This window comes from Vigna unguiculata, chromosome 9 (genome assembly GCF_037176805.1).
Source record: "Vigna unguiculata cultivar grain cowpea cultivar isolate G323 ecotype 2 chromosome 9, ASM3717680v1, whole genome shotgun sequence".
In the NCBI taxonomy this organism is placed as follows: domain Eukaryota; kingdom Viridiplantae; phylum Streptophyta; class Magnoliopsida; order Fabales; family Fabaceae; genus Vigna; species Vigna unguiculata.
This window is the reverse complement of record NC_140800.1, coordinates 20,050-32,104: the sequence shown is the minus strand read 5'-3', so window position 1 is coordinate 32,104 and position 12,055 is coordinate 20,050. Positions and strand designations below refer to the sequence as shown.

At 32.9% G+C, this 12,055-nt stretch overlaps 1 protein-coding gene across 2 annotated transcripts; it reads right to left on the bottom strand.

The window, feature by feature from the left end:
• Positions 1 to 2,120: 2,120 nt before the first annotated feature.
• Positions 2,121 to 11,241, bottom strand: LARP6B (RNA-binding protein). 2 transcript variants are annotated; one of them, XM_028047205.2, is made up of 10 exons: positions 10,574 to 11,239; positions 6,516 to 6,597; positions 6,139 to 6,233; positions 5,937 to 6,008; positions 5,649 to 5,728; positions 5,437 to 5,536; positions 4,743 to 4,790; positions 4,580 to 4,648; positions 2,800 to 2,946; positions 2,121 to 2,649 (listed from the first exon to the last, which is right to left on the bottom strand). In XM_028047205.2, the coding sequence occupies exons 1-10, from the start codon at positions 11,021 to 11,023 to the stop codon at positions 2,410 to 2,412; spliced, it is 1,383 nt and encodes a 460-aa protein (XP_027903006.1). In that variant the 5' UTR covers positions 11,024 to 11,239; the 3' UTR covers positions 2,121 to 2,409. The 2 variants fall into 2 exon arrangements, with proteins under 2 accessions (XP_027903006.1, XP_085522700.1); XM_085666574.1 differs by lacking the exons at positions 4,580 to 4,648; positions 4,743 to 4,790 and having other exon boundaries at positions 10,574 to 11,241.
• Between the last annotated feature and the right edge of the window lie 814 nt (positions 11,242 to 12,055).

Sequence of the window (12,055 nt, the reverse complement as noted above, 5' to 3'; positions counted from 1 at the left end):
ACGATAGGAATATCTAGCATTATAAATTTGCTTTATGGTCATTACATTCTTCTCATTATGCTCCTTCATTGTAAGCAAAATATTTATAGTCTTCATTGAATTGTTGGTCATATTAACAAGCATAAACTTCTCCTCACCGATTAACCTACCTGCACATGGATGACCTACTAACGTATTTGTCAACTTGTGATTATGAGAAGCACAAATTAATTTCAACATCATTCCTTCACCACCTTTTACCGGTTTCCCCATCAACATAAAAGGACACTGGCATTTTTTACTATAAGAATTATTAAGTTTTATATCTTTCTTGTATCATCTATAAGTACCTCCTCTCTTAACCCCTAACAATACATACGTCTCCCTTTCTTGTTATCCATTGTTGTATCATACCTTAATATGACAATAACAAAGTCTAAATTATAAGTTACCTTTCTTGTTCATCGCAATAGTTCATCCCTCAAACCAAACACCTATAAAACATAACACAAACTTGCTAATTAACTCAACATTTACCAAATTCACAATTAGTGAGAAACTTACGATTATCTGTTCTAAATACATTTATGGAACCTTGTGAGTTGCATTCATTAATCAATTCATTAATCTCCATAACCAACTTCAATCGCACGCGTCTCCAAATCATCAAATATTCCCATCAAAACAACATGCCATCCATCTTACTTACTCACTGCCATAAATGAATTCAAAGAAATTAAAAAAAAAAAAAACCCACCAATTTTTTCTTTTCCAGAATCAATTTCCAAACGTCATCAACAACGTACCGGAAATTAAATCCGAAAGTCTACATGGGCTTTCCAGAAAGTAAGTTTTGGTTCTCCAGTACCTTTACGGATAACGAAATCCTGATGACATAAGAGCATGTGAGTTTTTTCATAAATAAAATTTAGTGCAAAGAGAAATTTGATGGGTGCATAAAGAAACAACCTATTTTTAGGATGATAAAATATCATGTGACTGACAGTGACACTACCTATCCGTTTTCTTCTATGAAAAAAATTCGTTTCGTCAGGTATTTTGAAAAACAAAATTGTTTTATATATCCGCATGTATTTATAGATATATGTGGATATTTTTATATTCTTTTTAAATTTATATAAAAATATTCAAAAACAAATTTTAAAATATAAATTGATAAAAATAATAATTTTGAAGTATAATTCAAATCAAATTATTTATCAAAAAATTAATTTATATAAATTTAGTTTTTCTAAAAATCAAATTTAAATCACTTTCACCAAAATATAAATTTTAAAAATTTATTCTTTTCAAAATTATTTTCAATTTCATAAGTTTAATAATGAAAATGATAGAAATATGTAAAGTCAACTTTTAACAATTATTCGATTATTAATATTTTTTCACTGATCACTTAATTTAAAAAAATAATCAAATAAAATTCACTAAGGATATTTGAATATTGGATAATCAAGAAATGAGTAATAAATTACTGAGATAGGTGACAATGAGGGAAAACTCATGAAAGAGAAAAAAAAGTATTCATGTCACCTCATAAATATGTTTATTTTTTCCTTTTAGTAATTTCTTTTGCGATGATTTATGAACAAAACCATCTTCAAAAAATAATTATAATTATGATTTCCATATTATTTCCAATTATCATAACACAAGCGTTTAATTAACTTTGCAAATCATATTTTTATCATACTAAATAATTTGACAAACAAGTTAAAAACCTTATCTTTTTCTTTAATGATGAAAATTCATATAACCTGGGTACCATCATCGATAGAAGTGACAAATCACGTAGCACCAAATATACTAAAATTTGATGAAGACCCAAAACATTAGAATGAGCTCAATCATAAGGATGAATACTATATGTATTGCTAATAGGATACATGGCACATTGATGTTCGTAAATTGATATACATCATATTCAAATAACTTAACACACTTTTGGAAAATAAAGTTGTCGTACACTATGATGAGAAATTAAAAAAAAAAAACAACTATTATAATTGCACTGAATATGCTTTTTTGAAAGAAAAAATCATTATGTTTCCAAGATTTACTATGTCCAAGTGAGAAAAAAAGGGTACAATTTCATCTTTTACAAAACTGTAATCATTATCATATGCCTTCAAGATATTTTATTTTCCACACAATCAAACGAGCTTTATATTGCATGTCTGCATTTTCACACATTTTTTCACCTAAAAGCTGACTCCCTCCTTAGTCTATCCTTAAATTTCTTTTGTACTTTCTAGGCGGTTCACATCGTCTCTAACAGACAAAACACACGTTAAGAAGACTGTTTCAGATTGCCCCAGCCAAACTAGTACTGTCACAATCACACTGTTACAGCATAACATATACTCAGCTACAAGTACAACGACAAACTTGCATAAGCATTGATCGAACAAATTAGGCTATATTAACAGCTACCGGCTTCCCCCTACCCATTGAAAATCCTCTTGTACCATCCGGCATTCGGGGCCCTGGTGGTTGCTTGGCAATTACTTGATCCGTGAAAATGGTATTATTTGAAGGGGGTGTTCCCACACGATTATTCTGATGACAATGCACTCGGCCTCGTCCCTTACCCCGGCCCCGGCTTCGACCTTTCCTTTGCCCAGTCTCTTTTTCATAACCATGCTCTTCTCCCTGTTTAATTTAAAGGAATTATGGCCTAAACATACAAAAGTTAAATACCAGTTGCTACTTTGCCCTCAAACTACCAGTTAGAATTTTTCGTATGATAATTGAACAGGGCACGGACATATGCTGTGAATAAAAATACGCAGTAACACTTACAGCATGTTCATGCAACTGAGTATCAGGGAAGGAAGCCTCTTCTAATTGTTTCTCACTTGCATGTGGCTCAGGCACAGAAGTATAATCCTCATCACAGCCAACTTCAACATCAAGTCCCTTCTTTCCTCGTCCTTGGGATGGTTTAGACTGGAAAAGAAAAATATCAATAACATGATACATTTAATTCACAAAATTCGCCATCTACCTAATCTTTTTGTTCTTCACAAAAGTAAATGCTTCAAATAAAAAAGATTTGGGTGATCTAGCTTGTAATGACATGGCATTAGACTAAGAACTGAATTGACACAAATGTCACTTGTGTTCTTCCTTCGGACCAACCAACCTCTTGCTTCCTGTCCGCTTACGATCAAGGCTGAAATTTCAAACCTCTTGCATCATTTTACCTTCAAAGTTTCGTAATTCTTCCTTCCTAACTTCAAGAACACTTTTCACAATGAAGGTAAAGGTTTTCTACCCAGAAACCTACCATGAACTTCATCCAAAGACTAATTTGAAACACATAAACTCCACCATTCTCTTCTCACTTCTTGAATTTGGTTTCCAAAGAAAAGTAACCATGAGCTTGTAAAAGGTTATGACATCCTTGTTTGGACCTCCATAGAAAAAACACCAGTTCATAAATCAGAGAAGAGTTTTCAAGTTTAGAGTAGAAAGTTTTTACTACCTCCCAGGAATCTTTCCCAGCTGGAGGAATAAGTGTGCCTTTGCAATGGAAGGGTCCATTTTTATCAACCATGAGAAGATTACTGAATTTTCTAACTTCCATCTTGGGTGAGATGGGTTTGTATTTTCTGGTTGAGAGGTGTCTCTTATAAGATAGCCTAGTTTTTCTTTGCCATTGAGGACTAATTTCACAGAATGAGTTGAGCCCATTCAACAGTTTTTCGTCATCAAGCTCTTGGATTGAAAGTTTGAGCTGGTTGGCACCCATGACCAGAAATTAGATGCGATAACGGATGAAGTGGTTTCAGTATAGCAGAATTAATGGAAGATGAGGAGGAATTTCCTAATGTCATAACCGGTCTCTCCATAATGAGCTACCATAGCACCAGAGCTGAAGCTCTAATACCATGTCATTTCATGTTAGCTAGGGGAAAAAACTATAGGGAGATTCTCATTATTCATTAAAAAATAACAGATACATAAGATAGGGTTGCCTAATTATATCATTACATAATATATACAAAATGGAATATAAATAAAAAAAGGGAGAAAACCAAACCAGATAGATATAGTTGTCTCGGATAACATTAGATGAAATCAAACTTTTTTCCTTCAATAACATTATATAGGTCAAATAAGACAAATGATTTTGATCCAAAATAACAGCAAACTCGGACCAAATCATAATAATCCAATCTTGATTCTAATTATTCAATACTAATCCAAAATTAAAGATATAGATGTTAACAATTTTGAATAAAAACTCTCTTTTTATTGCTTTAACAGGTGACTTGAGAGTACTCCTTAGCAAGACCCTAAATGTAAATGCCCAAAAAAAAAACTCCTCAAATCTACATTTGATTAGAAATGTTGCGAACATTATCATTGGTTGAAATTTATTGAAAATAATAAAATTTTGTGGGTCGCACATCTTATTTAATAAATCTTTCCCTTGAATTGTAGTTTTCAATAAATTCTATCCAACGGGATAGTGTGTTAAGAGTGTTCCCAACACTCCTCTTGATTGTATATACAAACCATAATTGAGGGATACTTGGATACACGTAATGGAGGAAAGGAATATTTTAATGCATACCATGCGTCTAAGCATTAGGCGAACCCGGAGGCCACTCCTCCAGTTTCCCTCATCATTCAGCTCAGCAACCTGTGAATGGTTTACAATCTGATCACTAAATGGAGGTGGTTAAAAAGTAAACTGAAATAATACCCTGCCGACTCAGCAAAGTACTGGTACTTACTGCTCTCTCAGCCAGCTCAATAGATTCATATTCAACAAATGCATGCAACTGGCACAAAAAGTTGTATTAGATTCATTAAAATAAATTCTTTTCATTAATACTCTAAAGAAGAGAGAGAATCCTATAAAAGGATGATTTACCAGCATAAGTTCATGCCAAAATTAAAGTAACGAATAACCCAAATGGTGGTGGGCGTGTCTATAACTCACATAAGATTATCAGTTGACATAAGTTATAAAACATTGAAAACTTGAAATACATACACGAACAAAAAAAAAATATGTACATTGCAAGGTCAAAATATAAAACAGGCCTGACATCTACTTATTTATCTGCAGCCAACCTCACATGACCAAACTGAACACAACTAACACGCCCCAGATGAATAGCAAGTCATTGTATATAAACTACCTACCTTGTATAGGGAGCAGTTAAGTTTCCTCTAAATGACTGAAACAAAAACTAATAGGCATTTTTAGATAGCCTTGGTCTGTGGAGGGCCTCAAACAATTTAATAAAAACTTGGAAAACATCATAAGATTGAAATGTCAATTTCATCATTAAAACTAAAATTCATGTGTAGGTTGGATAAAGTGTAATCTACAGGTTAAAAATTTGATGTAAAACAAAAACAAGGGATGATGAACTTGATGGAAACTGTAGTACATGAATTCATGAATATATGAAATTATACCTTGTTAGATAAAGGCAAACCATCAACTTTTCCCAATCTCAAAGCAGAAGAAGCCCCACTATTGGAGGTTTGAGGTGGACAGGTACGGATAGTCTTCACACTGCCACATGCCCACATAAAAATTTATGATAACTAGAATTCAAAGTTTCAACACACGTAAGCCTTAAATAAAATCCACAACAAGCCTCATTCAATGGAAGCCAAAATAGTACCTCCCAACTGCTGAGAAAACCTTCATAAGATTCTGATGACAATGATCCTCAGGTAGGTTTTCAGCTACAACAATGCGAGACTACCAGAAAATAAAATTGCTAGAGTGAGAAAAAAGATGTAAAACCAACCATCATTAACAATAAAATATTTCAAAAAGAATATATGACATGCATGGGTCGAGATAGAACCCATCAAATGATATTGATTGTTTAAAGAAAACCAAATGCAGCATTAATAAACTGTCCTGACAACTTAAAAGTCAGTCACAAGATTTTAGCAAGAATTACTTGTAGCTCTTCTATATCAGACTCAGTCAGGGGATACTGGCGTCTGATTTTCTTTCCATCTTCACTAACCACCTGGAGGATTCAGCATTGACGTATATGTGAAAGAATCAAGAATAAAATAAAGAATAGATATCCATACGTAGAAAATATATAAGTTGAAGAGTAACATTAGCTCATGAAGCAAGAAAGTCAAAAAACTTACGAGCTTTGATGAGTTCCTCAAAACAGTCGCAAGTAGGGAGTGACTGGTTATGAGGGCCTTAATCTTTTTGAAAGATGCAACAACAGATATAGGCACTAAATAGTTTTAGAAAAAGCATTAGAAATTATACAGAAAAGGCATTAGAAATAATACAAAACTAAGATCATAACAGATCTAAAACCATATACTATCTTACAGGAACAAGAAACAATATATCAATTATATTATTCAATATGATATTCTTTGAACAATCATTACGGTGTTCCTTAAGGAGGCTGAAAGTAGTAACATCAAGCAGGAAGTAGAATTAATTGTTTGACTCCATAGCAATTCAGTTATACAGTAATAAAATAAGGAAACTGAAAATATTTTCTTACCAAAACCTTCTGGATCTTTGTTGATGAACCTCATCAAATGATCGGTAGTAGCTAAGTTTAAATCACTGAAATAATACTCCACCTACAAATTATTATGTAAAAATCTCAACCAAAACTCTAGTCAAGTTGTTATAACAAAAAAAAAGAAGGAAAAACGCAATATAGAGAAATATATTAACGTCAAAATATTGAAGAGAAAATCTGATTCAAATTCTCAATAGCAAACCAGTACAAGAGGGTATTTATAGGAATTCTACCACCCAGGTAATAATTACATTAATCAACAATGACTCTTTGTATCCCAACAATATCTTAATTGTAATAATTACAATAATTGACAATATTTCCTCATATAAATAGATAATATCTTCTCAAAACTCAACATTGCAAGTGAAACGGTTATGTAGGAAGACCTTTTTGTAAGCAAATCTGCTAGCCGGATTCCTAGTGGGATGTAAGACGCAGTTCTAAGGTCATTAACGATTTTTTTTTCTTTGATGAAGTGTCAGGCTATTTTAAGTGCTTAGTCTCATCATGTTGAATTGGGTTGGGATCAAAACTAATAACTGATCTATTATCACAAAAAGAAAAGAGCCATAGGTTCTTCACACACCTCTTGCATTGTAGCTTGAAATTCAACCTATGCATTGGACCTTGAACTACATTATGTTTCTTACTTCTTCAAGTCACAAAGTTTCCGCCCAATAACATGCAATATGCAAAGGTGAACCTCCTATATTAGTAACAAACCCAACATAGTTTGCATTAGTATACATCTCCATATTTATTTCCATCCTTCTTGAACAACAATCCCCTTCTTGAACTTGTTTTCAAATATTGAAGGATTATATCCACAACCTATAAATGTTGTTATCTTGGATCATGCATGAATTGATTGACCACATTTATAGCATATGATATGTCTAGTCTAGTGTGGTCTATGCAAATGAGTTCCCCTGCAAATCTCTAATATTGGCCCTTATTCGCTATGAAATTATATTCATCATCTCTAATTCTATGGTTTTGTTCTATTGGAACTCGTGGCCTTCCAATCAATTTTAACTTTTTCTTTGAAAAGGTTTAGAACATATTCCCTTTGGAAGACCAAGATGCCCTTTTAAGTTGATAACTTCTATTCTAAATAAGCATTTCAATTTTCCTAAATCCTTTATCTCAACCTGAGTAACAAAATGTTCTTTCAAAACCAATTTCTCATGCTCATCATCCCCTGCAACAATCATGTCATCGACATAGACAAAAGAAGAGTAACTTTTCCATCTAAGGAATAATTGATAAAAAATGGTATTGTAACTTTGATTTTGTCGGTACCCCAAGGTAGTCATTGCTTGAGTTGGACAGATAAGAAAATAAGTACGACAATAAACTTCCTTGTGAACAATCCAAAGGGAATTTTTTTTGAAGTCCATAGATGCATCCACTATATCCAAAACTTGTTAAAAAGTTTGAGATGAAGCATGTCATGTTGAAAGACAATATTATTCAAGTTGTGACATAATAAAGCAAACTACAAAATTGTTGGTCAAATATTGATGGCAAAGAGGAAAATGCTATTTTAGAGACCTTGTGTTGCAAATGGTATTTACCTAATGTTGGAAGATTATGAGAAGATACCAATTCATGAGAAAATTCCAAAAGGTAAGAAAATTACAAACTTTATCTATTCAAGAACTTCTTTAGTTTCTCTATTATAACATTTCACAAAAGAAAGAGCATCCATATTTCCAAAAATGTAGCTCCTCCCAATGTAAGGATAATTGGAGTTCCTTTGAGATACTAAGTTAATATTAATGAGAAAATATATTTAGAATTACTAGTCTACTACTTGCTTATCATATTGGTCTTTGCATTTGTTAACGTCTATACAAAAATAAGAAATAGGCTAAAGCAAATCTATACAAAAATAAGAAATAGACTAAAGCAAATTACAATAAACGATGTTGTTTTTGTTATGGGTTACTCAAAATTAACGAAGAAGAAGCAAACAAGAAAACCAGTTCAAATTAATATTGATGATTGTTCATCCGACGATAAAAAGGCTATGGAAGATGAGCATGAGAAGAATGAAGTATTGGGTTTGGATGTAGACAACTTGGATTTGGATGAAAGCTTAGTTACAATCAAAGTTGAAAAGGATGAAACTTTACATCAGCATTAAGACATTATTGATAAGGTAAAGGAAATTGAATTGGAAATGATGGAGCTGAAGGTATATGTGGAGATTATGATTTTATCTTACAAGATTATTTGCTTTAGATGAATTATTATCTTGTAAATAAGACAGAATTCTTATTTGGAAATGGGATGGAGCTAATGGTTTACTATTTTGTAACTAGTAAGGAGTTACTCTCCTACGTAACTAGGATGCACGGTTTACACCTCTAATGATTTACTGTTTCATATTTTTATTATATTGTTTTATGTTTGTCATATTGAATTGAAGTTCCATTACGAGTTTTGAGTGAGATATAATGATTTGGTGTGCACATATTTGAAGTTCATAAATTTTGTTAGGATTTGTGTCTCCCAATATACAATTCATACTTTTGTAGTAAGATCTCGATTCTAACTGTCCATCAAAAGCTATAACTAATAGTGAAGGTGCAGCTTTTTCAACTTAAGAGTGTAGTAGACCAATAGTCCAATTGATGTTACATGCAACAATCTCCCCCTTAATAATTGTCTTGATAGGAATTCAACTCGTAACCTTAACTTTGATACTAATTGCTTGATTGAACACTTACCACTAAGCTAAAAACTATAATGATAGTCAAGGTGCAACTCATTTTAATTAAAGAGTAACAGCCAAAGTACTACAATTTAATTGTGATTTGGCCTACCTATCCTATGGTACAAGATAATTGATCTCACCTACAACAAGATAATTGGAAACTCATAAGAGTTTACTTCGCATACAAATATATTAAAATACCTATAAATAAAATATTAATTTAATATTATGTGATGTTATAAAAAACTTTTTATGTTTTTTGTACTGTAGTAATATTATTATTATTATTAGTTTATCATATTTTATATATTTTTAAACATTCTTTCATTTTTTTTTTAATATTATCATCCTTTTATCATTATTCTAGTTGATTATATGACATATTATACTTTACCCAAAAAAAAGTTGTTGGACTTAAATGGAGGCCCAATAGTCCAACCTAGCCAAAGATGAGTAAAAAGGAAAAGTTAAAATCCTAATATGACTCAACCCTTTTTAGCTTGTATAGCTAGTCCCATTTCTAAAAGTAGACAAGAGAAAGGAAAAGGGAATAGTGAGATGATAAAGTGTAGAGGAGAATCAAAGACACAAAATGGAATGGAGCAGAGTAGACACCCAGAGATTAACACCCAAAACAGACAAAAGATTGCAAGAGAGTACTAGGGAACCATGAAATTGTTCTCTAGTGCATTTTGAAAAAATCGTGACCAAAAAACAAATAAATCCAGTGTTGTATTAAACTTTGTTCTAAACTTGCGATTTTACATGAGTTTGATCGAGTTTATAGGACCCTAATAAAATACAATTCTAGTGCAAGTTAACTCGGTCCTAGGATGTGGAATCATAAACATAAACAAGTTGACTAGCGATTTTGATAACCATGACTACAAGGATAACTGGACCAAATAAATATGGGGATTAGTGCACTGAGGATCAATTTAATTCATTCTGAGTTCGTTGTCTTTCAGTTGAATCACTGAGGGTAAGTTTGGGACAAAAGGTTGTGGGTGAAAAGGGAAGGGAGGAAAGTTATGCTCAAAGTGTGAGACCAAGTAACTTGATCGGTGGACAGTGATAGAACACAGTACAAAATACAAACAAATAAGCATACATGATTGGCTAACGAAAATATTTGACTGATATTGATATACACCAGGATTAAAAATGGTCAAAAAGAAGCAAGAACACTTCCATGTACCAATCCGTGTGAGTTAACAAAGGAAAAACTGAAACAGTGAACCATCCATTCACTTTGGAATCTGGCGATAACCAGTGAAATTGGCATATCCGTAAGGCAACTGAAGTTTACCTGATTCAAAATTTTCTGACTGGCTTCATCAGACAGCTTGCTTTTGGAAGAAGGAAGACGATCTGGGTCAACTTGAGACTGCTGCACGGTAGAATCAGAACTAACGTAATATTGATGTGGGTGATGATGAGGCCGGTAGTGAACTGGAACGTGATGCTGATGGCCAAGATTATGATGGTGATTCTGTACCGGGACGACATGACCTTGAATCGGTAAATGGGGCGGTGAATAAACGTGTACCATACTAGAAGCTGGAGGAGGAGGTGGTACAACAAGCCTAGGTTGCTGCAAATCGGTCCGTGGGGTGGCTCGAGTTGGCACAAATTCTGGTGCCTGGGCGTTGAGCCGGCTAAAAGATCCGTTCCTTGAAAGAGATGGATCTGACTGCAACTGTGCTGTAGATGAAGGCGGCGAGATATCTGGAGTTTCTGAGAGTGACTCGTGAGCCATTTTCAAACCTTGTCTTTCCTTTTTTTTTTTTTTTTTGGTTTTTGGTTGTACGATCTAGCAGCCTATGCTGTTCAGATCACTTTGCCAGTTTCTTGTGTTTGGAGATGATTTTCTGAATCTCACTGGAGCTTGCAGCTAAGAAAAATATCAGAGGTTAATCCATATGTTTGTTAAATCCCAAAATCGGTGTCCTTGGAGAACAATTCTCAAATTTTACGGGTTTCCTAATGGTGAATCATTTATAGTCCTGATAGATGATGACTTTTAATTGACAAAGGCGGACCGGCCCCAAAAGTACCCCGGCCCATACAGACGACCACCAATTATAAGGTACTTCTTAATTAACTTATAATAATATCAAAACATAACTTTATTTTATAATGCTTCTTAATTAACTTATAATAATATTTTAAGTTATATTTTAAAATATTTTCCTATTAAGGTACAATTATTCATAATATATAATCTGAATCCGAATGGGTTTAAATTAGGTAATTTAAAAGTATATAATTTTAAATTACATAATCTATAAGATTGTTTCAGTCATCTATAGTATACTTTCCTTTAATGCTTAGAAGTATAGTTGACTATCGTTATGCTTTGCATCAGGTTGGAGTGGTGCATTTCTTGACATATTCTGATCACTGTGTTAGAAGAATTGTTGCAATAAGCTGTGGGGGGCAATTACTGAAATTGTGGATTGATGGTGAAGCTAGGTGTTACATAAGCCGTATAATATTTGACACAAGTCCTAGAATGCTGGTTCGTGGTGCATGTTTGTCCAAGCAAGAGGTAACTGTGGATTACTGAATTGGTGGTGATTCATGATTGAAGCTGAGTGAATCATAAGTGGTTGCGATCGAGCATGATGGGATTGAAGTACATGAGGGTGAATTTTTTTAATGTAAGCGAGATTTTGAAATGTTTATTTGTTATAACCTCACAATCTATTTAAACTTTTCCATTTATTTTTAAATATTTATTTAATTTTGTATTTGACTGAGAATAAAGGTATTTTTGTAAAGTCTGAAG